Source organism: Mus caroli, unplaced genomic scaffold (genome assembly GCF_978045245.1).
Source record: "Mus caroli unplaced genomic scaffold, Mus_caroli_1 scaffold_2, whole genome shotgun sequence".
In the NCBI taxonomy this organism is placed as follows: domain Eukaryota; kingdom Metazoa; phylum Chordata; class Mammalia; order Rodentia; family Muridae; genus Mus; species Mus caroli.
In genome coordinates, this window is record NW_028227257.1 from 114,935,095 (window position 1) to 114,962,955 (window position 27,861).

The 27,861-nt window shown below is 39.1% G+C and overlaps 1 protein-coding gene across 4 annotated transcripts in view; it reads right to left on the reverse strand.

The window, feature by feature from the left end:
* Positions 1 to 387: 387 nt before the first annotated feature.
* The window catches only part of Scn2a (sodium voltage-gated channel alpha subunit 2), a 140,740-nt gene continuing 113,266 nt past the window's right edge, over positions 388 to 27,861 (reverse strand). For all 4 annotated transcript variants that reach the window (XM_029472744.2, XM_021156037.3, XM_029472745.2 and 1 more), the window contains exons 21-27: positions 25,861 to 25,983; positions 23,377 to 23,658; positions 22,448 to 22,501; positions 17,054 to 17,191; positions 10,294 to 10,398; positions 7,056 to 7,326; positions 388 to 4,202 (exon numbers count right to left, since the gene is read on the reverse strand). In XM_029472744.2, coding sequence (XP_029328604.2) covers positions 3,007 to 4,202; positions 7,056 to 7,326; positions 10,294 to 10,398; positions 17,054 to 17,191; positions 22,448 to 22,501; positions 23,377 to 23,658; positions 25,861 to 25,983 — 2,169 coding nt within the window. In that variant the 3' untranslated portion in view covers positions 388 to 3,006. The remainder of the gene's footprint in view (positions 4,203 to 7,055; positions 7,327 to 10,293; positions 10,399 to 17,053; positions 17,192 to 22,447; positions 22,502 to 23,376; positions 23,659 to 25,860; positions 25,984 to 27,861) is intronic.

Genomic DNA, 27,861 nt, shown 5'->3' on the forward strand with positions numbered 1-27,861 from the left:
GTTTTGCTAAGACAAATATATATATATATATATATATATATATATATATATATATGTGTGTGTGTGTGTGTGTGTGTATATGTGTATATATATATATATATATATATATATATATATATATATATATATAATTTACAGAGAGAATGTGCCATCTTCAAAGTGGCAGCGTGACATTAGTGGCCCATGGGTACTTAGCTGACCAAGATTTTGGTGAATGGAAAAGAATAGAGGTAAATCGTCTTCTGAAAACCTGCCAGTGTCTGATAGAGGGGTAAAAAAGAGCATAGGACAGTTGACTGTGACTGTGTAAGGACTGAAGTGAAAGCGAAAACCAAACAGGCAGAGGAGAGAAGAAAGAATGCACAACTTAAAATGTTAGTCAATTTTTTTATTAATTTTTTGTAACTTTCCACTACTCTACCTGGTACCATATCTGTGGATTTTGGCCAATATTAAAACTAGATATCCAATACATTCTTCTCAGTTTCCATTCCATGAAAAATTTAAAGATGAATTATTATACTTAATGCGTACTTTTTACATTTAAATTTTTCAGATAGATCATTTTTACACGATAGAAATTTACCTCTAGCTGGCATCTCGAGGATAGAAACACAGACAAAACAATAAATACAGAAACAAAAGCAAAAAAAAAAATCTTTATTCTTTTGGCTTGATTGTAATGTGGCTTACCAGTAGCTCTGTATGGTCATAGCATTTTCCTGCATGCATTCAACACACTACAAGTCAACAGCTTTAGTATAAAGGATCTACAATGAAGGTTGTTTTTGTGAAACAAAACGTTTGTGATTGGCAAGATCATTTTACTAACTGGTTTGGTGGAAAACAGTGAGAGGAGAGAGAGAGAGAGAGAGAGAGAGAGAGAGAGAGAGAGAGAGAGAGAGAGAGAGAGAGAGAGAGAGAGAGAGAAAAGAAAACTTGATTCCCAAATCATAACTGATACAGCTCTAGTGCCACGTGGGTCAGTAAGATTCTATCTATCCATCTATCTATCTGTGTAAACGAACATTAAGAAGATGGATGAATGGAGGGGAAGGCTAGGTGAGTACATCCCACTCAGATAATGCCTAGAGGATCCATCATCTGCTCCCCTTGAAATCTCTTGTCAATGGTAAGGCATCACTATTGAAAGCAAATGGACATTAGACTTGGAATGAGAGTTGTTTCAAGTGGAAATATGTGCAAGTCCACAGTACCAACAATGACAGCAGAGCCCTGTACTGCCTCTTAGGCCTTATCTCTTCCTTGGCGGAGTGCCTTAATTAAAAAGTGCCGGGAACAGAAACTAACGATAGGACTATGACATCAACCTGAAGATACTTTTAATTTCCCATTTTATGTACAAAAGGCTTCGAAATAAAATAAACTGAACTCCCCCCATTTTTTTTTACAATATGTATATTTTCTTAGAAAACTCTAACCATATACCTTCAACAGACCTAAGTAGCTTGCCACTTGTTTACACTGTCAGACGTCTCACCGGAGTGTTCAATTAAGGGTTGGGAGAACAAAGAACACGGATTTCTTCCTTGTTTACTGCAATTCATTGCTCAGTGTTGTGAAGACTGAGTTGCCGAGGGAACAATCCACTTCACTCCACCTCGGACATATGGCTTCCCTATTAGACTTCTGAACAGCAGAAGGGTTAAGATACAGCAGCATCAGCAAGAGAGACATGCAGCAGTGACAGCTTCAAACTCTAAGGGAACCAATGACGTCATGTCACCTGTTGAAAGCTTGCAAACTATACTTAACTGTGGTACATATTTGATGCAGTAAATACTGTGCTTAAATCATTTTCGTTGGCTCAAACATGCACCACTGGGTAAAATTACTATTTACAAAGCAGACTTTTGTTTTGTTTTGTTTTAATTGACATACACTATGTCAACCTTACCAAGAGCAGAAGATGGCTAAACAATACTGCAGGAAAAAAAGCAGAACCAACTTCAGAAAGTGGCCAAGGGGACGGTTTTTGGTAGTTTGGGTTTCTTAGAAAGGACTGATAGGACATATATATATATATATACTTTTTTTTTTTTTTTACCAAAGGACACTTATCAAAAAATGTTATAGTCATGCTGCCTGGACTCTGAGCATGTGATGGTCTGTGTGTGCATATGTATGCATGTGTGTATACATATATATGTATATACACGGCCATATACATATATACATATATACATGTACATATAATGAACTATGTAAAAATAAAACAACTCTTTGATGGTTGTGACTCTATGGAACATTTACAGGCACATTAAAATTCTTCTGGATGAAACACCTTAAAAATATGAATAGCTATTTAAGCACCTCAAAAAATCTAAAAACATCCTGAAATGAGAAGTATACCCTTTCCGTGTGTGATGGGATATTGTCATGTGTGGATGAGAACTGCAGCATGCCTTCATTGAAAATAGATCTTGTTATACACAGAGAAATGTAGAATCCCCTCCTTAATCCCTCTCCCCAAACGTAAACCCAGTTACAAAAATAGTCACATATAAGAGTAAACAACCCGTGAATTTAAAAAAAAAAAAGGTGATAAAGTCACAGCACACATTTTGTAAAAATATGGCAGGTGTGGCAGTTAAAACACAAACGGTGGTGACAGTTAATGCTATCAAGTGTCACATGTTAAATTTACATAAAAATTTAACTTTCCTCCCCATTTCCAAATGTTCCTCTGGTCTGAGTAGCCATTGCTCTCCTCCGCTCTTCAGCAGTGTCAGCTGGTTGTGAAAACATAAGCCTCCTGTCGGTGCTCTTTGTCTGGTTTGGTGAGTCCCACTTTGCTGACCCGAGGTCCTGTCTGGTTATAGGCACTGACCTTAAGTATACACTTATAGAAACAGTCAGTTTGGCATAGACCTCCTGAGGGAGTCGCAGATACATCACCAACACAGGCTGTAAACAGTTGATCACAAAATGGAATATTTTTTTTTAATTTTTAATTTTCATTAATTTTTTTTTTTTTTTTTTTTTTTACTTTTTACTTTCCCTGATATCTTTCCCCTTGTCCTCTTTTTCCGATTTGTCCTTTTCAAATTTTTCCTTCTCCGGTTTGGTCACGCTATCGTAGGAAGGTGGAGAAGTGGTGGAAGGTGTCACATCAGTCTTCTCTGGAGTTGAATTTTCATTCAGTTTTTCCGTGATGATGTCTTCTTTGATGGGCGTTCCCTCATCTTCTTTCCCCTTGTCTTTTTTATATATAGACGAAACCTTCTTAACTTTCTGTTTCAGAAGATAGCGTCTGTAAGCTCGCTGGATGACAATAGCAGACACCTCCTCTTGTTTGCGCTTCAGAGTGGTGGTAATGGGCTCATAAGAGACCTTGGAGGGATTGGAAGCCATGAACCGCTCTTCCATCTGGATTCGAAGAGCATCCATCTCTCCACTCTCACCCAGGACCCGCTTTGTAAAAGCAAATAAGATGTCCAGGCAGTGGATGCGGTCTCCACTCACCATGGGCAAGTCCATGGCAATGAGCTGGACTTTGTTTGGCTTTGCGATGAGGAGGGGAGGATCCAGGGCTGCTGCAAAGTCAGAGAGCTTGCAGAACTCTATGAACTGGGTGGCGTCAGGGTCGAACTTCTCCCAGACCTCGTAGAACATCTCAAAGTCGTCCTCACTCAGGGGCTCTGCACTTTCTTCTGTGGCAACGCTGAAGTTCTCCAGGATGACAGCAATGTACATGTTCACCACAACCAGGAAGGATATGATGATGTAGCTGACAAAAAAGAAAATCCCCACAGATGGGTTCCCACAGTCTCCCTTCACCGAGCTTCCAGGGTGATCTTTTTCAGGGTCACAATCGGGAGGTCCACTATTTAGTATAGGGGCCAGCAGTCCATCCCAACCCGCAGAGGTGGTGATTTGGAACAGGCAGATCATGCTGTTGCCAAAGGTCTCAAAGTTGAACATATCATCAATCCCAACTTCCCTCTTCACGTAGGCAAAGTTGGACATCCCAAAGATGGCGTAGATGAACATGACGAGGAAAAGCAGGAGGCCAATGTTGAACAGCGCAGGAAGGGACATCATCAGAGCAAAGAGCAGCGTGCGGATCCCCTTGGCTCCTTTGATCAGGCGTAGGATTCGTCCAATCCTGGCCAGGCGGATGACTCGGAACAGGGTAGGGGACACGAAATACTTCTCTATCAGCTCCGCGAGAAACATCCCTGTGAAAAGACAATAGCCAATAGTGTTAATGACTTCAGTGAAGGAAAGTTTATGTGATTAATATAAGTACTATCTAGCTTACAAACTGCACATATAGGAATTACATAAATAATAATACATATACATTTATTAATAATTTTACCTAATATAGTTAGCTATACAGAGATAGATATGAGTATATGTCTATGGTTACATATGTATATATGTATGTATTGTGTATGCAAATAAACTGCAATATTAATTCATTAAAATGACATTGGTATATTTGGTGTTATACCATTGAGGTTTTTATTTTAAATCTCAACCTGTGAACTGCAAACCCTTGGGGGTTGAACAACCCTTTCATAGGGGTCACTTAAGACCATCAGAAACATAGGTATTTACATTGCAATTCATAATAAAAAATTACAGTTATGAATTAACAATGAAAATAATTTTATAGTTAGGGGGTCACCACAACATGAGGACCTGTATTAAAGGGTAGCAGCACTAGGAAGGTTGAGAACTACCATTCTAAATGAAGATATTAACGGCCATTTTCCTCATTAAAATATCTTCTATCATAGAAAGACAAACTACTAGAGGTCTAAAGATATCTCAAAGCTTAAAGTGGCTAAGCACAGACATGAAATTATACTTCTAAAACACTAGGACTATTGTTCATGTAAGAACTATATGACGAAGCATGTAACTGTATATTTCAAATGAGAACTCATGACAGCATTTCTTTCCTAGTTGAACACATGTACTGCAGAACATACAAGCATGCAAGGCAGATTCACTTGGAACTGACCTCTAAATCTTGCGTTAATATATCCTTATACGACCAAAATATCAACTTTGGTGTTTGTTAGGTAACATCTTCAGAGCCTTCATAATAAACACAGACCCAAGCGAACTTCCTTGCATAATTTACCACTACGACAGTACTTAATTCATTGGCAGATCAATCACTGGAGCAATGACCTAACTCACACCAGGTAAGAACTGAGAAGTAGTGGAGAAAGCCAAACCTCCTGACAGGTCTTCTTTACCTCCAAGCCTTTCTTTGAAAATGTTTTAATTATTGCATAAAACGTAACAAACGTGGATATTTGTGAGATACAGGTGATGCTTCCATACAAGTATGCATTGCCTGGTGTTCTACACTTATCTTGAAACCTTCATTGTTGCAGTGAAAAGATTCAACACCCTTTCTTGCCATTTTAAAGTGTATTACTGCTATTTGTAGTGATCCTACTGTTCAGTTGCGACAAGAACTTCTTGCTTTTATGAAACTGTCGCTTAGTTCCCACATCTCCCTGTTTATACTCTCCAGCCTCAGCTCACCACCCCACCATTCTCACCTCCTAGGAGGTCAGGTTTTATAGTCTCACATCTGGCTAACTCCTAGAACTCTGGCTCAACTGCCTCTAATTCCAGGGACCCAGTGACTTTTTCTGACCTCAATGGGTCTTGCATGCATGCACAAAGGCAAGATATCCAAACACATATTCTTTTAAAAGAAAACAAATTACATAATCTTCTCAGTGCAAATACATGTTTATATGTGCAATATATTTGTTTAAATATAGAATAGCATTGCACCTCCAAACTGTGGATCTTAATGAAAAATACCTTTTGCTAGAAATGCTATTATCATGTAATCTGTTGAAAAATGGTGCAAACGAACTTGCCAAGTGTGGAGTTGTTATGACCTTTAATTTATACAGAACACATTATTTGAAGAGTCCAAAGCCATGAGATATGTCTGGTACATTTTTTCCCTCTCAGTATCTATATTCTTTTTCCTCAAGTAGGCCCAACCTAGTGATTGGGACCTCATTCAGTGGTAGAGCATGTGCCTAATATATTCCTGGGCCAGAGACTTTATCTGAATATCAAGTAATTAATAATGATAGTAGTAGTAGTGGTAGTATTAGTAACAACAATAATAGCCAAACCTTTTTTTAAGTCTAATTATTATTTACTTTTAGCTTCTTATTTGATATCCTATTCATGAACACTTAATATATTTTGATGGTAATGAATTGATTTTGGATATCCAAATACAATGTCTACTTGTAAAAAGGAACATTGCAAACTATAGAGAGCTATCTAAACTCAAGGATATTATAAAGCCTACGTGAATCATATGTATACAAATAGACATATACACAGCCTATGTGTGTCATATGTATACCAATACACATATACACACTCTGATTATCAAAGAGATTAAATTTATGTATCATCTGACTACTTTTGGGGGAGGGGCTTATTCAGTGTTAGATTTATTAAAGCACCAGATTATCTATCATCTCAAACTTTGGCAGGTTATGTTTACAAATAAATTAAACTAACAAGTATGTGCTATGCCAACTGTTCATGTGTGGGAGGGTCATCTGACTACTTAAGGATTTATGTCTATGAGTGTTAGTTTTTCACTCAAAGCTGTAGTTGTGTATATTATTGGAATCTGACTAAGTACAGGAGATAATCCAAATTACAGTTATTGTTTTTAAATTGAAGCAAGATAGTAAAAAGACAAAAAATAAGCCCATAATTTTATGAACAGATGAAATAACAAACAAGAAAAACCAAAAGGAATGGGCTATTAGGCTTTATCTGAAAATGAAATGATAAAAATGATAAAATGTTAAAAAAAATCTCTAACATTTTTAATGATAAACTATTAGTATTTAATACTTTTAATTTATTTTTATCTTTTTTTTTTTGAGTTAGGGTCTCACCATGTTGCTCCAGGTCTCCTGGAATTTCATATCTGCCTGAACATCCTAAATACAGGGATTACTCGCATTTGCCCACACACATGGCACTACTAAGTTGTTGGGTAAAGCTCCCCGTCTTACCTACAATAGAGAGGATGACCACCACAAAATCAAAAATGTTCCATCCAATGGTGAAATAATAATGGCGGAGCGAGATGAGCTTGAGCACACACTCGCCAGTGAACAGGACGATGAACACCAGGTTGATCCAGTACAGGATGTTGGTCATCTCTTGGCTCTGGTCGTCCGTTTCCACCATCATGGTCACCATGTTGAGGCAGATGAGGATCATGATGCTGATGTCAAAGACTTGTTTGGTTACAAAATCAAAGACCATCCCTTGAAACTTGTTCTGGAAGAAATAACACAGGCAAGTACACTCAGAAACTCTTTTAAAAGTTCTTGTTCAACGTATCTGGTTTCTGCTTAGTAACATGAAATTTTATATTCTGTGAAAATATACTATTCTTGTGCTATCTGTTGTCATTTATGAACAACTACTGAATTTCTTGGGCTTACTCGGCTGGATTCCTACTTTTTGCTTCTTCATAAGGTTTTGTCCTCCCAGGTTTCTCCATTGACTACTTGCAGTCCAACCTTCTTGCCTTAGTCTCTATTCACTCTAGTTTGTCTTTGCAAGATTTCTGTATTCTCTTTATAGCTCGGAATAACACACAAATTCTATCCTATCATTTATCTTGTTCCTCTAGTCCTATTCCTTCCATGAAATAAGCGCCACCCATTTTCTGGTGGATAACACTGTTTTAAGATGCAGCAGTTCTGTGCCCTCAGAAGATCTTGTTCTTCTACCCATCACAAGATTCAGGGCATTGCATTGCAGATGATGTCCCCTGATTTGCTTTGTTTTAGTTTATTCTTTCTTCATCTGCTTTGGAGGGTCCCTGGGAAAAACCGGTGCCACATTTCTCACAGACACAGCCTCCAAGGGTTACTTAATCTGGCTTCCTCTTTGAAGCAACAATTGGTCTTAATGTTCTTGTCAGCAGAACTAGACACAGCTCCTTAATCTTGCTCATATAACATTTTAATGCAATGCTTCAATGTCCAATACTAATCCTGAGTCCTGGCCAATTTAAATCTTAGGTCACTGGATGAGATGAGAGAAATTGTATAGCCCCGAAGGCTTGGCCTGCCATAGCACATGTTTTATAAATTAATCTGAGTCCTAAGCATTAATTAACAACTCTCTGTCTTTGTGTTCTGAGGACAATTCCAAACTCAGAGAAACTGACAAATCTTTTATCTAATATTCTTCTTCCTTTTTTATTGTTGCTGGGAGGTAGATATCAAAGTCAATTAGTGTAAAGAAATTCTTCAATAGCTTTATTCATTTCACAATTCTGGGCTCCCATACTCTTTTCTTGTGTTACTCAACATCTCCTGAAGGACTCAGTTCCTTTTCTTCTCTGATCTGAACTGTACATTCTTGGATCACATCCTGTGTAACTTCTTTTGTGCTTAGCCACCCTCTCCCTTCCAGAATGTCTTTTGCTGTGCTTCAAACTTAATCTCTCAATTTTTGGAACCCTTTGCTCTACTGCTTAGTCTTCTTCTCCCAAGTTTGGCTGCTCAATGCTACAAATGTATGTCGATGATTCTCACCCCAGGTATCCTGCATTGCAACTCTGAACTTCCCATTGACAAGGCAATATTCCATCATTCCTGATCTTGACTTTCAGCTTCCATCTTTGATTTAATTTCACTTTGGCAACAGTCCCCAAATCCACTTTCCCTCTGATGACTTCCTTTCTATGACTACCAAATTAGCTCCAAACTTCATCTGCAGGGCATAATCCTCTATCTTGGTCAAAGTTGTTGAGTCATCATCATAAAACACAAAAGGACTGGGTCACCTTAATGGCTTTCTGGTGGTCTTAGGATAGAGATAACTCCTATGAAGGCTGACCCATTTAATTTCTTTTAAGTCAGCAGAACCCAGATGGACCCACTGTCTGCACCCCCAGGTGACATTCCTGTCAAGGTTTTCAGCTACATAAGGCTCAAATCTCAACCCACACTGTCTGTTGACCTTCGTTCTTCTTGACTCCTCAGTAATGAATCACTTCAAGAAAACAAAAACTTTCCCTAGTTAGTCAGCTTCCCTAATTAGTCAGCTCTCTCTCTCTCTCTCTCTCTTTCTCTCTCCCTTATTCATAGGTGAATGATTCTACTCTTGAGGTGTGCTCATTTTGTTGATGTGATAATCTGACAATATATTGATTAGGCCTTTGTTATCTTTGCTTTAGCACCTCCTCCCAGTTCCAATACTCTGCTTTAACAATTGTTTTCTTGATGCAACTCTGCCGTTCTCATAACAAGATCCTATTTATATTGTTTAGTGATGGCAAATAAGTTTTAAACCTTGAGTGTACTACTTAGTAATTCAAACATACCCCTCTTCTTCCTAAATGCTTATTTCTAAGGATTTAGAGTATACATTTTCTCACAGAGGGACTATCTTTATACCCCTGTTTGCAACTACTCATATTATATTATTTCTCAAACATTGGGCTCAGCTTTCCTTTTCTTATCTTTTATCTAATGTAGTATCCCACAGTCTCTGAGCTACTGGCAGATTTTGTACTGAACAATTTGTTAAACCTAATTATTTATTGCTGTCAATAGATTCATGAAATCTTGGAGAATACTAACTGGTCTTAAACTCAGTACTGATTTGGAAGAGCACCAAGAAATATCTGATATATTTCTTCAGAAATAATCAGAGCTGAGGGGCTCTACTGACTCTCAGACAAGAACTAGCAGTAACTGAAAAACTTGAGGATGGAAGAGCTATGAAACTCATGAGAGGCATAGATAGCATAGTCGCTCTTCAGGGCAGGGGCATTGGAGAAAATACAAAGATAAGCTGCATTTAAAAGCAGAGGAAAAAACAGTGATTGTGCTTCAATAACGATTCCATTCAACCTGTTGATCTGAATAGGCAGTGTGACTGCCTGTGCCAATCAAACCAAAAACAAGGCAGTAGAGAGTATCCATTGTGTCCACATGACATATGTGAATATTTTTAATATTGTCACCACATTATAAGAATAGCCTCAGTGTCAGTAATCCTTTCTGATCTACTGTCTGTTTGAGACTCCAAAAGCATTTACATTGTTTTATATATAATACATTCTATTTTAAATAATTTTAGCATATGCATATTCATGGCCGAAACATGGGCTATCAAGTCAGAATATAAACATGGAAATTCATAAATATGCTGCTTTCTGGAACTTTGGCTGGCAAAGGGTCATATACCATCATGCTCACTGATAAGAAAGAATTCTGTTCTTACAGCAGGGCGAGGTATCGGTTTTTGCGGCTTTTTTGAGCCCAGCTTCTTCATTGCATTGTAGTATTTCTTCTGTTCTTCTGTCATAAAAATGTCTTGACCTCCAAAGTAAAGAATGAAAACCAAAATATTGTTATAATCATGTTCTTTACTAGCTCTCAAGTCCACCTGACTGCTTGTTTGAAAGTCAGCATTTGACAAACCCCTTCCTGTCAGCACCAGCACTGGGTCACCTTGGGTGCAAGGTTGGCAGACACCCCCAAGGTACCCTAGAGGACTCTCCACGCAATCTTATGACCACCGGTGAGTGGAACACAACTTCTGTTCCAATACAATTGCGCAGGACCTGAGACAGCATTAGAGAAGCAGAAAACCCAGCCTGAGTAGGGTCACAAATCCCTTCCAGTGGGCGCAAGCACCGGATCACCTGGGCGCAGGGTCGGTGGACACCCCAAAGGTCCCTAGAGAACAGCTTCTGAGGCAGAGCCCGTTTTGGTCTCCAGACATCCAGGCACATTCCCTGCCAGAGGAGAGATCTCCGCCCCGCCCAGGAGGACTTTGCTGGAGCACCTGGGGGTGCCATCTTGGTTCCTGGATCCCTCTGAGACTAGTCTGTGCAGGCAAGAGTGTGGACTATGGAAGCAAACAGATTCTGGGACAGGCCCTGTTTCGGGCCTTCATCTTCTGCCAGGAGGCAGGTCCGAACGCCAGATATCTGTGCACCTTCCCTGTAAGAGGAGAGCTTGCCTGCAGAGAGTGCTCTGACCACTGAAACTCAGAGGAGAGAGTTAGTCTCCCAGATCTGCTGATAGAGGCTAAGAGAATCACAAGAGGAACAAGCTCTAACCAGAGACAACTATAACAACTAACTCCAGAGATTACCAGGTGGCGAAAGGCAAACTTAAAAATCTTACTAACAGAAACCAAGACCACTCACCATCATCAGAACGCAGCACTCCTACCTCACCCAGTCCTGGGCACCCCAACACACCTAAAAAGCTAGACCTGGATTTAAAAGCATATCTTATGATGATGGTAGAGGACATCAAGAAGGACTTTAATAACTTACTTAAAGAAATACAGGAGAACACTGCTAAACAGGTAGAAGACCTTAAAGAGGAAGCACAAAAATACCTTAAAGAATTGCAGGAAAACACGACCAAACAGGTGATGGAATTGAATAAAACCATCCAAGACCTAAAAAGGGAAGTAGACACAATAAAGAAAACCCAAAGTGAGGCAACGCTGGAGATAGAAACCCTAGGAAAGAAATCTGGAACCATAGATGCGAGCATCAGCAACAGAATACAAGAGATGGAAGAGAGAATCTCAGGTGCAGAAGATTCCATAGAGAACATCGGCACAGCACCAGAGAAAATGCAAAATGCAAAAAGATCCTATCTCAAAACATCCAGGAAATCCAGGACACAATGAGAAGACCAAACCTATGGATAATAGGAATAGATGAGAATGAAGATTTTCAACTTAAAGGGCCAGCAAATATCTTCAACAAAATTATAGAAGAAAACTTCCCAAACTTAAAGAAAGAGATGCCCATGAACATACAAGAAGCCTACAGAACTCCAAATAGACTGGACCAGAAAAGAAATTCCTCCCGACACATAGTAATAAGAACAACAAATGCATGAAATAAAGATAGAATATTAAAAGTAGTAAGGCAAAAAGTTCAAGTAACATATAAAGGCAGGCCTATCAGAATTACACCAGACTTTTCACCACAGACTATGAAAGCCAGAAGATCCTGGACAGACACTAAGAGAACACAAATGCCAGCCCAGGCTACTATACCCAACAAAACTCTCAATTACCATGGATGGAGAAATCAAAGTATTCCACAACAAAAGCAAATTCACACAATATCTTTCCACGAATCCAACCCTTCAAAGGATAATAAAGGGAAAACACCAACACAAATATGAAAATTATACCCTAGAAAAAGCAAGAAAGTAATCCTTTAACAAAACTAAAACAGGATAGCCACAAGAACAGATTCCCAACTTTAACAACAAAAATGCCAGGAAACACCAATTGCTTTTCCTTAATATCTCCTATTATCAATGGACTCATTTCCCCAATAAAAAGACAGACTAACAGACTGGCTACACAGACAGAACCCAACATTTTGCTGCTTAAAGAAAACCCATCTCAGGGAAAAAGACAGACACTGCCTCAGAATGAAAGGTTGGAAAACAATTTTCCAAGCAAATGGTAGGAAGAAACAAGCTGGAGTAGCCATTCTAATAGCTAATAAAATCGACTTCCAACCCAAAGTCATCAAAAAAGGCAAGGAGGGGCACTTCATACTCATCAAAGGTAAAATCTTCCAAGAGGAATTCTCAATTCTGAATATTTATGCCCCAAATGCAAGGGCAGCCACATTCATTAAAGAAACTTTAGTAAAGCTCAAAGCACACATTGCACCTCACACAATAATAGTGGGAGACTTCAACACACCACTTTCAGCAATGGACAGATCATGGAAACAGAAACTAAACAGGGACACAGTGAAACTAACAGAAGTTATAAAACAAATGGATTTAACAGATATCTACAGAACATTTTATCCTAAAACAAAAGGATATATCTTCTTCTCAGCACCTCATGGTACCTTCTACAAAAATGACCACATAATTGGTCACAAAACAGGCCTCAACAAATACAAAAATATTGAAATTGTCCCATGCATCCTATCAGATCACCATGGACTAAGGCTGATCTTCAATAACAACATAAATAATAGAAAGCCAACATTCATGTGGAAACTGAACAACACTCTTCTCAATGATACCTTGGTCAAGGAAGTAATGAAGAGAGAAATTAAAGACACTTTAGAGTTTAATGAAAATGAAGCCACAACATACCCAAACTTATGGAACACAATGAAAGCATTTCTAAGAGGAAAACTCACAGGTCTGAGTGCCTCCAAAAAGAAACTAGAGAGAGCACACATTAGCAGCTTGACAACACACCTAAAAGCACTAGAACAAAAGGAAGCAAATTCACCCAAGAGGAGTAGACAGCAGGAAATAATCAAACTCAGGGTTGAGATCAACCAAGTGGAAACAAGAAGAACTATTCAAAGAATCAACCAATCGAGGAGCTGGTTCTTTGAGAAAATCAACAAGATAGATAAACCCTTAGCCAGACTCTCTAGAGGGCATAGGGAAAGCATCCTAATTAACAAAATCAGAAATGAAAAGGGAGACATAACAACAGATCCTGAAGAAATCCAAAACACCATCAGAGCCTTCTACAAAAGGCTATACTCAACAAAACTGGACAACCTGGATGAAATGGACAAGTTTCTAGACAGATACCAGGTACCAAAGTTAAATCAAGATCAGGTTAATGATCTAAACAGTCCCATATCCCCTAAAGAAATAGAAGCAGTCATTAATAGTCTCCCAACCAAAAAAAGCCAAGGACCAGTGGGGTTTAGTGTAGAGTTCTATCAGACCTCCAAAGAAGAACTAATCCCAGCTTTTCACAAACTATTCCACAAAATAGAAACAGAAGGTACTCTACCCAACTCATTCTATGAAGCCACAATTACTCTGATACCTAAACCACAAAAAGACCCAACAAAGATAGAGAAAGTCAGACCAATTTCCCTTATGAAAATCGATACAATGAAATTCTCGCTAACCGAATCCAAGAACACATCAAAACAATCATCCATCCTGACCAAGTAGGTTTCATCCCAGGGATGCAGGGATGGTTCAATATACAGAAATCCATCAACATAATCCAGTATATAAATAAACTGAAAGACAAAAACCACATTATCATCTCGTTAGATGTGGAGAAAGCATTTGACAAAACCCCAACACCCATTCATGATAAAAGTCTTGGAAAGATCAGGAATTCAAGGCCCATACCTAAACATGATAAACGCAATCTACAGCAAACTAGTAGCCAACATCAAAGTAAATGGTGAGGAGCTGGAAGCAATCCCACTAAAATCAGGGGCTAGACAAGGCTGCCCACTTTCTCCCTACCTATTCAACATTGTACTTGAAGTCCTAGCCAGAGCAATTCAACACCAAAAGGAGATCAAGGGGATACAAATTGGAAAGGAAGAAGTCAAAATATCACTTTTTGCAGATGATATGATAGTATACATAAGTGACCCTAAAAATTCCACCAGAGATCTCCTAAACCTGATAAACAGCTTCGGTGAAGTAGCTGAATATAAAATTAACTCAAACATGTCAATGGCCTTTCTCTACACAAAGAATAAACAGGCTGAGAAAGAAATTAGGGGAACAACACCTTTCTCAATAGTCACAAATATTATAAAATACCTTTGTGTGACTCTAACTAAGGAAGTGAAAGATCTGTATGATAAGAACTTCAAGTCTCTCAAGAAAGAAATTATAGAAGATTTCAGAAGATGGAAAGAACTCCCATGCTTGTGGATTGGCAGAATCAATATAGTAAAAATGGCTATCTTGCCAAAAGCTATCTACAGATTCAATGCAATCCCCATCAAAATTCCAACTCAATTCTTCAACAAAGTTGAAAGAGCCATCTGCAAATTCATCTGGAATAACAAAAATCCTAGGATAGCAAAAACTCTCCTCAAGGATAAAAAAACCTCTGGGGGAATCACCATGCCTGACCTAAAGCTGTACTACAGAGCAATTGTGATAAAAACTGCATGGTACTGGTATAACAACAGAAGTAGACCAATGGAATAGAATTGAAGACCCAGAAATGAACCCATATACCTATGGTCACTTGATCTTTGACAAGGGAGCTAAAACCATCCAGTGGAAGAAAGACAGCATTTTCAACAAATGGTGCTGGCACAACTGGCAGTTATCATGTAGAAGAATGAGAATTGATCCATTCCTATATCCTTGTACTAAGGTCAAATCTAAGTGGATCACAGAACTCCACATAAAACCAGAGACAATGAAACTTATAGAGGAGAAAGTGGGGAAAAGCCTCAAAGATATGGGCACAGGGGAAAAATCCTGAATAGAATAGCAATGTAAGATTGAGAATTGACAAATGGGACCTCATAAAATTTCAAAGCCTCTGCAAGGCAAACGACACCATCAATAAGACAAAAAGGCCAGGAACAGATTGGGAAAGGATCTTTACCTATCCTAAATCAGATAGGGGACTAATATCCAATATATATATAAAGAACTCAAGAAGGTGGACTCCAGAAAATCAAATAACCCCATTAAAAATGGGGCTCAGAGCTAAACAAAGAATTCTCGCCTGAGTAATACCGAATGGCTGAGAAGCACCTGAAAAAATGTTCAGCATCCTTAATTATCAGGGAAATGCAAATCAAAACACCCTGAGATTCCACCTCATACCAGTCAGAATGGCTAAGATAAAAAATTCAGGTGACAGCAGATGCTGGCGAGGATGTGGAGAAAGAGGAACACTCCTCCATTGTTGGTGGGATTGCAAGCTTGTACAACCACTCTGGAAATCAGTCTGGCGGTTCCTCAGAAAATTGGACATAGTACTACCGGAGGATCCAGCAATACCTCTCCTGGGCATATATCCAGAAGATGTCCCAACCGGTAAGAAGGACATATGCTTCTCTATGTTCATAGCAGCCTTATTTATAATAGCCAGAAGCTGGAAAGAACCCAGATGCCCCTCAACAGAGGAATGGATACAGAAAATGTGGTACATCTACACAATGGAGTACTACTCAGCTATTAAAAAGAATGAATTTATGAAATTCCTAGGCAAATTGATGGACCTGGAGGGTATCATCCTGAGTGAGGTAACCCAATCACAAAAGAACTCACACAATACGGATTCACTGATAAGTGGATATTAGCCCTGAAACTTAGAATACCCAAGATATAAGATACAATTTGCTAAACACATGAAACTCAGGAAGAATGAAGACCAAAGTGTGGACACTTTGCCCCTTCTTAGAATTGGGAAAAAATACTCATGGAAGGAGTTACAGAGACAAAGTTTGGAGCTGAGACGAAAGGATGGACCATCTAGAGACTGCCATATCCGGGGATCCATCCCATAATCAGCCTCCAAATGCTGACATCATTGCATAAACTAGCAAGATTTTGCTGAAAGGACCCTGATATAGCTGTCTCTTGTGAGACTATGTCAGGGCTTAGCAAACACAGAAGTGTATGCTCACAGTCAGCTATTGGATGATCACAGGGCCCCCAATGGAGGAGCTAGAGAAAGTACCCAAGGAGCTAAAGGGATCTGCAACGCTATAGGTAGAACAACAATATGAACTAACCAATACTCCCCCAGGAGCTCGTGTCTCTAGCTGCATATGAATCAGAAGACGACCTAGTCGGCCATCAGTGGAAAGAAAGACCTATTGGTCATTCAAACTTTATATGCCTCAGTACACGGGAAAGCCAGGGCCAAGAAGTAGAAGTGGGTGGGTAGGGGAGTGGGGGGGGGATATCGGGAACTTTCGGGATAGCACTGGAAATGTAAATGAAGAAAATACCTAATAAAAAAAAAAGAAGCATTCCAAATATGGCACTTGGCATTTGCAAAGATTCACTCGGTCAACATATTAGGTATGCCAGAGATGGCACATCCACACACAGGAGGCTTCAAAGGAGTGTGTGGGAACTGTAAATGGTCTAAATTCTTAAAAACATATTAAATGTTAAATGTATTTGATGTTTGCATCGTGTTTCTGTGTTGTGGAGCGTGAAGGACGTAGTATGGTGAACTCTATTCAGTCTTCCCAGCCAGAAGGAAATCTGAATATACTTATCTTCTTCTTCTGTTGGTTGAAGTTATCTATGATGACACCGATGAACAGGTTCAGTGTGAAGAATGAGCCGAAAATAATAAAGATGACAAAGTAAAGGTACATGTATAGATTGTCTTCATATTTGGGTTGCAGTTCTACCTAAAATATGAAGAAAGGTAACCAGTAAAGTGAATAGTTTCATTAGAGGTGCATCACGGAATCTCTAAACATGAAACAAATAGACAAATGTCTAACAGATTGCAGGAACCCCCAGGTCTAACATGCCTGTTGAATCCTGCAAGACTCTTCACATTCTTGAGAAAATAAAATATGTTCGAGCAACAGTTTAAGTGATTATAATCGTCTCACTAAATAAACCCCTACATTGTGAATGTGCTTTTCCTTATGAAGCAAAGATCTCAGCACAGCACACTAACAGGATTACTTCTTGCTACAGTGGCGAAGTTGGAGTCTCATTACCATCTTTTCCAATAGTTTATATTTGCTTTCTCTCCCCAGTCCTCACTCTCGTGATGTGGCAACGCTCAAACCCATAGCTTTTAGAGTAACTTGTGAAAGTCAAATACGCAAATATGAGTAAGAGTGCGTAAGGTTTAATCGTACACACTTCCTACGAAGTCTAGAAACCACATTGTGTGTGTACACGTGACTAGGGTCTGTCCTTCCTGATAGTGGACATGCTGACCCACTCTCTCCAGTAGCTGCTGTTTGTGTTATAATGATTCTCTGTCTTGACCAGAGCTTGGAGGAAAATCAGTGATGATGAAAGTTTTGGCTGTAATCAAAAGTTCAAGGCTCATAGGATGCTTCCAATCACTCCGTTAATCAATCATGGGTGAGCAAGAACACAAGCTGCAGCGTATTTTAACTTACATTGATATCGTGACATCAATGCTGAGCACCATAACCAACCTATTTTTAAATGAAATACGATAAAATAAACAGCAACAAAATGATTGTAAAGCTGAGCATTATTTATTTGACAATCATTTGACTTCTCTCTTGTGTGTATATGCATAACAATGTAAAATAACATTTTCAAACCTTATAAAATCAAATATAACACACTAGAGTAAAACTGTCTAACATAAAATCTTGTAAGAGAAACACACAAATCAAGTACTTCAGGAATTATGTGTTTTTTCTTCTGCAGTCTAGACACCACCACTGGCAGTGACATTAGCCTTGCCTTATTATAATTATTAATTCTCTATGTTTTAGAGTTGGTGCCTAGAGTTGGTTGATTCTTCAACAGTAAGATTATTTTGTATCAATTTTGAACTGACAAACAAAATTGTGGTGCGCGTGTGTGTGTGTGTGTGTGTGTGTGCGCGCGCGCGCAAGCGCGCGCACGTGAGTGCAGTTTCTTTGCCTTAATGTGTTTGCGTTTATTTTTTCAGTTAATTCAAGTTCTTGTTGTTCCAAAATCTTTTGTACTTAAATTGTCCTATACAGTTGTTCATGAGTATAAAAGCAAAGAGCAAATGATAATTGAACTTTATTAAATAATGTGATAATACCCACTATTTTATTTATCAGTGGTAGTGGTGGTGGTGATGATGGTGGTAGAGTGTGTGTGTGTGTGTATGAGTGTATACATGTGGATATCAGAGGACAACTTTTAGGGGTCAGTTCTCCCATTGAAATATGTGGGTAGTGGGAATTGAACTCAAACCAGCAAGCACCTTCACTCACTGAGCCATCTCTCTGCCCTCTCAACTACATTATAAATAATACATACTCATATCATTCTCCACCACCAGCATGAAACAGGGTCCTTTTTGTTTTTTATTCTTGGGACCACTTGACATTATCACACTTTAATAGTGTCAGTTTGGTAGGTGTATAGGTAATGTCACATTTTGATTTCAATTTTCATGTTCACGTTGACTAATGAAAGTAAAAGCCAGAACCTGGTGTGGTGGCAAAGCCTTTAACCCCATCACTCAGGAGGCAGAGGTAGGTGGATATCTGAGTGGAGACCAGCTTGATCTACATAAGAGTTCCTGGTCAGTCAAGGCTCCACAGAGAGGCCTTGTCTCAGATAAGTAAACTACATTAAACAAAAATGAATGTTAAAAAAAGAGCCAGAAACTCTTCCTCATAATTTCAGTGGCCTATTGGCTTTCCTCTTGTACAGTATGCTTGGGTGTGAGGACTTCTGTCATAGACAATTTTTGCTAGGTTTCTAAGGAAGAGAAGCAAAGTAAGCTGTGTGCCATGTAGGCTGTTGCTAAAGGCAGAATTAGCTTTGAGTAAATTAATCCAAGAGATAGAGAGAAAGATCTCCTGCAGAAACCATCGTAACACAGTTTCAAATCATTGTTCAAAAATGTTCTGCCATTGAATATGTTGGATGTCTTTGCTTCAATAATGAATTGAGTTACTAGCAAGCATATGAGGCTATTATGTAAATTAAATGAAATAATATGAGGTAACCCTTGGTATACTGTCTGAAAACAACTACAGCTTAAATTGCTGATGCCACGAAGGGCTTTTAAGCATCTTCTGCCTCTGCTGGTAGTCTATCCTATTCTCTCTTTTTATGAGGTTGAAAAGACAATTCAGGGATTTTTAATATGGAGAGCTAATTGCCAGTACAGGAAAATGTCATTTTGAGAGTAATCTGAGGGCTCTAGAATACCAGAAATACTTCCAAAATGCTACTTTCTTTGGGTCAATTGTATGAAACTAATAAAAATCAAAGCAAAAAACTCCTCTGTGCTCTAAGGTAGATTTTGCAAGTCCCCGCCGTTCCTTACCCACTTTGCCTCCTGGTAGGAGACACTATTAAGTTATGGCTCCTTTGTTTTGTTTCCTGTGTTCCCCATGTTAGTCATCATTAGTCATATCCGTCCTCACTGAAGATCAAATACTGGAGGAAACTCATGGCAGATAAAGAAAATTGCCCTGAGGATTCCTCTTCACAAGAACTAAACATCTTATTTTGAAAGTATACTTCATAAAAAATTTAAGCACCAGGGCCCAAGCTTATGAGAAAAGACCAAAAAGAAAGGGAAAAAAATCATAATCAGGAGTTGGAGAGAAGCCCAGTAGTCAAGCATTGGTTGCAGGGCCAGAGAGATGATTTAGGGCACTGGCTTCACTCCAGACATCCTGAGTTCCAATCCCAGCAACCACATTTAATCCCATTAAATTATCATAAATGTGGTTGCTCACAACCATAAAATGAGATATGATGCCCTCTTCTGGAATGCAGATGGAGCACTCATATACATAAAATAAATACAACCTTTTTTTTAAAAAGCATATTTGTTGCTCTTCCAGTGGACCAGAGCTCAATTTCCAGCTTTCACATGGTGGCTCATAACAGTCTGTAACTCCAGTTCCAGGGAGTCTGAAGCCCTCTTCTGGCCTTTTGGGCACCAGGAACAAATAAGACACACAGATATACAAACATGGCAAAAACACTCATATCTATGAAATAAGTCTTCAAAAAATGTATAGTGAGTCAAGAAAAACTTTCTAACTAAAAAGTCCTTACTGATCAGAGAAATGCAAATCAAAACGACCCTGAGATTCCACCTTACACCAATCAGAATGGCTAAGATGAAAACCGCAAGTGACAACACATGTTGGAGAGGATGTGGAGAAAGAAGAGCACTCCTCCATGCTTGTGGGATTGCAAATTGGTACAACCACTCTGGAAATCAATATGGAGGTTCCTCAGAAAATTGGAAATAGATCTACTTGAAGACCTAGCTATACCACTTTTGGGAATATACCCAAAAGATGTCCCACCATGCCACAGGGGCACATGTTTCACTATGTTCATAGTGGCCTTATTTGTGATAGCCAGAAGCTGGAAATAACCTAGATGTCCCATGACAGAAGAATGGATACAGAAAATGTGGTTCATTTACACAATGGATATAGATACTCAGCTATTAAGCACGGGGACATCCTGAGTTTTGCAGGCAAATGGATGGAACTAGAAAATAGCATCCTGAGTGAGGTAACTCAGACCCAAAAGGACATGCATGGTATGTACTCACTAATAAGTGGATACTAGCAAAAAAAAATTATGTACAGAATTCCCAAGATACAGTCCACAGAACTCAAAAAGCTCAACAAGCTGAAGTGCCCAAGTGAGAATGCCACAGTCCCACTTGGGAGAGAGAAGAAAGCAATAACAAGTGGGGACTGAGAGAGGGACATAGGAGGGAAAGAGGGCAAAGGGGAAAGTTGGGATGAGAGAGGAACCTGATCTGGTATTGGGTGAGGGGAAAGTACTGAAGCCCTGAGGGCCAGCAGAAAGAATGGAAACAAGCAACTTTGGGAAATTGGAGGTTGGGGGGACCCTCCAGAATGCACCAGAGACCTGGGAGGTAAGAGACTCTCAGGACTCAAAGGTAGGTACCTTAGATGAAATGCCCAACAGTAGGGTGAGGGACTTTATAGAGTCCACCTCTAGCAGAAAGACAGGGCATCAAGTGAGGGATGGGGTTGCTATCCCTCAGTTAAAACTCTGACCCATAATTGTTCCTGTCTTAAAGAATTACAGGGATGGAAATGGAGAGAAGCCAGAAAAGAAGGTCCAGTGACAGGCCCAAAATGGGATCCAGCTCAAGGGGAAGTCTCAAGGCCTGACACGATTACTGAGACTATGGAGTACTCACAAAAAGGGACCTAGCATGACTGCCTTCCGAAAGACCCAACAAGCAGCTGAAAGAGTCAGATGCAGATATTTGCACCCAACCAATGGACAGAAGCAGCTGACCCCTGTTGTTGAATTAGGATAGGCTGAAAGAAGCTGAGGAGAAGGGTGATCCTGTAGGAGGACCAGCAGTCTCAATTAATCTAGACCCCTAAGATCTCTCAAACACTGGACCGCCAAACAGACAGCACACACCAGCTGATATGAGGCCCCCAACACATATACAGTAGAGGACTTCCAGGTCTATGTTCATTCAGAGATGATGCACCTAACCCTTAAGAGACTGGAGGCACCAGGGAGTTTAGAGGTCAGGTCGCATGGGGGATGGGGACATTCATGTGGAGACAGGGGGGTGGGGAAGAGGTATGGGATGTGGAAGAGTTGGAGGGTGGATGGGGGTAATAAAATATGGAATGTAAAAAATAAATTAATTTAAAAAATAAAAAAATGGCCAGCTTCATTTTTTGACTACTAGTTATTTTGAAGAAGGTTCCTATTAGACTTTTCACATGATAAGGAATCTTTAACTAAAGAAACAAATCCCCAACAAAAATTTTTTGAAAGAAATAATGTAACAAAAATATTTTACTTTAGTAAAATAGTTGTGTTCTATACATTTATCTATAGTTATGTGTGGATTTTTGGCCATCAACAGTTTACAATAATATGGATATACTCATTGATATACATAAGCCATTTTCCCAATGTAAACTTACGTTTCTTGAGTCAACAGCTGCATACATGATATCCATCCATCCTTTAAATGTGGCCTGTAAAACAATCAACATATTTACTTCTTCTCTTTATTACAGTTTAGAAAATAGATTATCAGAGTAAAAGTGGAAACAAGGAAACAAAAATCCTGGGGAAGCATTCTGGATATTTCTACCACAAAAAAAAAATGGCAAAGGTTCAAGGTGATAGACAAGCTTCCTCTAGATGCACATTACACAGTGTGTACATGTATCAACACATCCCATACTACCCCTCAAATAAAACAATTAAAACGTGTAAGTAGTTAACCAAGATTCATTCAAGTCCATTTGTGTAACATGGTTTGTTGTTATTATGTGGACATGTTTGTTAGTTGATGCATTATTCACTCCTATATTTTATAAAAATCTTCTTGTGCATCATATTTAACATCTATAATGAAATCCTGATCTACTGTCACAATATGTGATCATAAAGGTCACCTCCATGGACTTTGATACAGTTACAATTATAAGAATGATTATTATAATGAACTTTGAAAAAACATTTCAGGAACAGAGTGTCACCATGAGACACAGTTGAATATTGTTCCTTGTGAGCATATACCACATGTTCTTTAGACAATCGCACACTGATAGAATGATATCATGGATAATGATTGTAAGTGATACTGCAATTAGAATTGGTATATTCCCAACATGCAATGTGGAATCAGTATGTGAAAGAGAAGGGAGTGTCATATGGTAGTTATTTTATAAGTTTTTTGAGGGAGCTCTTCAGAGGCTTACTAATTAATATTTCCACAAACAGCGTGTAGAGGTTGCTGGAAATTGGTTAACTTTTTTTTCTTTTTGATGATAGTCATTCTAACAGCTGCAACGCTCATCTGGAAGACAACTTAGTCATAAGCAATGGTAAGGTGGTCACTTACTACTTGAAGCAGAGAAAGATATCCAAGTCCCACGTTGTCAAAGTTGACTTTCACATTCTTCCACCTGGCCGTCTGATTGCTCTCTATGAGAGCCTGGCACTCACTGTAGTTGTTGACCACACTCACATCAAACATTTCCCCGGTGGTGTAGTTGATGCAATGATAGAACTTGCCAGCAAAGAGATTCACCCCCATGATACTGAATATTAGCCAAAAGATCAGGCAGACCAGAAGTACGTTCATTATGGATGGGATCGCTCCTAGGAGAGCGTTTACAACAACCTGGCACAGGAGGAGAAGGAAGAAACCCATGAGAAGATAAGCTTTGTTCACTTACTTTCAAATATCATTAGAAAACAATGATTTCGGCTTGGGAAATGGCTCAGCTGTGGTGAGCGCTGTTGCTCTTCTAGACGACCTAGGCTGGGTTTCCAGTACCCATGTGAAGTGGCAAACATTTGGGAGGAATCTAACACTCTTTTCTTGCCTCTGAGGGCATCTGAATAAGTGTGCTATGTATACATATACTCAGGCATACAAACATACACAGAATATAAACAAATACATCTTGAAAAAGAAAGGAGAAAATAATGGTCAGGAGAGATAGCTCAATGAGTCATAGTATTTCCTGCTCAAGAGGATCTAGGTTTGCTCCTGAGCCCCCACATGGAGGTTCAGAACTGTCTGTCACGCCAGTTACAGAGACCGGAACACCCTGTTCTAGCTTCTGAGGCCATCACACACACACACACACACACACACACACACACACACACACACACACACATATGCAGGCAAATATACACACCATAATAAAAATGCAAATGTCTCTATAACAAAAAATAATGGTCAAATTATTAAAAATGTAACTATCCTCAAAGTTTAATATTGAGTAGAAATATCTAATACCTTAACCTTAGAATCTTTTGTGTGTGTGTTTGGATTTTTGAGAAAGAGTTTCTCTAGATGGCCCTGGATGTGTTGGATCTCACTCTGTAGAGCAGGCTCGGCCTCAAACACAGAGACTGACCCGCCTCTACTCCCCGACTGCTGGGATTAAAGGTGTGCACCATCACAATACGGCACAGACATTTGAAACTCTAAAATTTAGAAGAATATGAAATGAATTTTATACTAGAGGGAGTTTTCTTAGGGTGTGAACACATACATTAACAAGTTTTCCACAAGAAATAGAGTGATTAAAATCAACAAATAAATAAGACCGTGAGTGGTGTTATGAATTTATGAGCTCATCATTTGAACAATACCAAGTTTAAAATCAGAAAACATACAATAGCAAACTAAGGATTGGAGGGTACAGTGTGACAGATCACATGCCTTTCACACACAAGGCCTGGGATTTTGTCCCACAGGATGAGGGAGAGACAGAGGGGGAGAGAGAGGAATTAGTACTATATGAAGGACATAGAAATTGTGAAACACATTCTAATAAAGAATATAATATCTTTAAAAAAATAAAGTCACGTCTTCAAAAAATAAGGATTTTTTTAATTGTTAAAGAGAAAACAAAACAAACAAACAAAAAACCCCAGCAAACCAACAGCTAACCAATCATTTCTTCCTAAGCAAACATATCTAGAAAAAGCAAACCCAAACACGCTTACACACCAACACCCAACATTAATCTGTGCTTGTGCTTGTAACACACGGATAAAGTCTAAGTAACTTTTTATTTTCGTTTTTCTTTTTGTCTTGATTTGTAAGGCGTTTTTGAGACAGGGTGCCACTTTGTGGCTCAGCCTGGCCAGGAACTGCCTATGTAGGCTAGCTGTCCCATGTCATTGCCTTAAGTTTCTGAGTTCTAGGAGTAGAGAAAACATGTTTTAAGTATCTCAGAAAGCATCCATTTCTACAAGCTACAAGGTTGTTTTGTTTTTGTTTTTTGTTTTTTTTAAGTACTCAATACCATGGAGACAACGTACAACCACTTTCTACATGGTGATGATATGTATTCTTGGGCTTTTGTTCCAGGGGATGACAAATGTCAGCACAAATTCCTCCCGATCCTTTGTACTACCTTTCTAAGGGAGTATTAGACTTCCACAGCTGACCTACTTTTTAAACATCTCAATCTGTGCTTAAACAACTACATTCAGACTTCAAAGGCACAAAGTACGCAATACAGTGCAGCAGAGACATGATGGACCATGATTGGGTAGTTTTAAATCATCAAGTAAGATGTCCTGTACATTTGGAAATAGAGGGGAGATGAGTAATCTTGATTCCTGACAGCAACCTATGAGATACGATCAAGAATTCTCTAATGAAAATGAAGGGAATTCGGAGTATCAGGCATTGTGTTCTGTGAGTTAAATGATGGACGCTGGATGCGTATTATTGATTGGTCTGTTGGCTATGTGAACATAAAGATGCAAACTCCATATGGCTTTGGCCTTCTACTCTAGAAAGTTTCAGATTGTTCTTAATTATTCTTCCAGCAATTTCTAAGATGGCTGGTCTTACCCTCATTCCTTCAAATCGGGATAAGGCTCGTAGAGGCCTCAGCGCTCTTAATGTTCGGAGGGATTTGATGGCACCAAGTTCTGAATAGCCCAAGGCATTTGCAGTTAAGCTAACCAGTGAGACCTATACAAAAAGATCACAAAATTGGTTAAAAGTTATCGATAAGAGTCGACACGCCACAGCGTTCCTACATGGAAAAAATAAGCAAGTAGTTCACAAACTTGAGTGAGTTTCCCATCACCAAGACACTTGTTAAAAACACTACAAAAAGCTATAGCAGAATGTCATGCTGTTTTGTTGCCCTGCCCCTGCTTTTTAGACGAGAGAGGGAGGGGGAGGGGGAGGGGGAGAGGGGAGGGGGAGGGGCGAGGGGGAGGGGGAGGGGGAGGGGGAGAGGGAGAGGGAGAGGAAGAGGGAGAGGGAGAGGCTGTGGATTCAGTGGGTGGGAAGTGGGAAGGTGGGGAGGTGGGAGGTAGGCAGGTGGAGAGAATCTGGGAGGAGTTGTGGGAGGGAAAACTGTGATCAGAATATAATATATGGAAATTTTTATTTTCAATTAAAAAAATGGGAGCTAGCACAGTTTGGTTTAGTATGTTCAGTAAAAGGCCTGAAGATTTGCATTTTTGAAAAAAGTTCATGGAAAAGCAATAGCACTGATTCGCGAACCACATTTTGAGAATCATCATAATTAGAGCTTATAAAATCAGTGAATGAAAAGAAAGGTTGAGATTTTAGTATACCTAAAGGGTTTTTGTTTTTGTTTTTATTGGATATTTTCTTTATTTGCATTTCAAATGTTATCCCCTTTCCCAGTTTTCCCTCTGGAAACCCTTGTTTTGTTTTTTTAGTCAGATCACCAGTGCAATTAGTAAAAATTCTAAAATCTCAACTGGAAAAAAAAAGAAAGAAAAGCCGTTGCAGACATCACTAAAATACCTGATTACCTTGGCAAACTATGAATTTCATATGTACTCTGAAATGATATCTGGTGCTAAAGCACATACAAATTTGAAAATCAGAGAAGCAGAAATAAATACATGATATGGTTGAAAAGGATGGTGATACTTTTATTTTTAAATGTTTTCTAAAAAATCAACAGAAATAAACAGAATTTCTTTTACAAAACTGGTGCTTATTTAAGTTAATTTTTATGTATAATCTGAATTAAAGAGGGAAACAAGGTACAAAAGCCAATTTTGTAAGCTTTATAAGTCTTCTTTTCATAGATAACTGAGGAAGGAAGTCTGAATAATCAAGGACTGTGAAGGCCTTCTGTATGTAAGCCAGGAGGACCTACAGTCCGTTATGTTCTCAGGAGGCAGAATCCAAAGGTGAGACACATATTAAAGGATGAAAGACAAGTTAGACAAGTGAAAACTGTTCTGAACTGGGGCCTAACTATTAAAAAAGTGAGGTGGTAAACCAGGACACTTTTGGTGAGTTGTTTAGCTACAGGTGAAAACGAGATACATTTGGGTCCTCCTAGCACACCATGAAAATGTTTAATCTTCTGAGTTTTATGTGGAGTTACTTGATCCACTTAGATTTGACCTTAGAAGGAGGAGATAGGAATGGATCAATTCGCATTCTTCTACATGATAATTGCCAGTTGTGCCAGCACCATTTGTTGAAAATGCTGTCTTGCTGGGCGTGGTGGCGCATGCCTTTAATCCCAGCACTCGGGAGGCAGAGGCAGGCAGATTTCTGAGTTCAGCCTGGTCTACAAAATGAGTTCCAGGACAGCCAGGGCTATACAGAGAAACCCTGTCTTGAAAAACCAAAAAAAAAAAAAAAAAAAAAAAATGCTGTCTTTTTTCCACTGGATGGTTTTAGCTCCCTTGTCAAAGATCAAGTGACCATAGGTATGTGGGTTCATTTCTGAGTCTTCAATCCTATTCCATTGGTCTACTTGTCTGTCACTATACCAGTACCATGCAGTTTTTATCACAATTGCTCTGTAGTACAGCTTTAGGTCAGGCATGGTGATTCCACCTGAGGTTC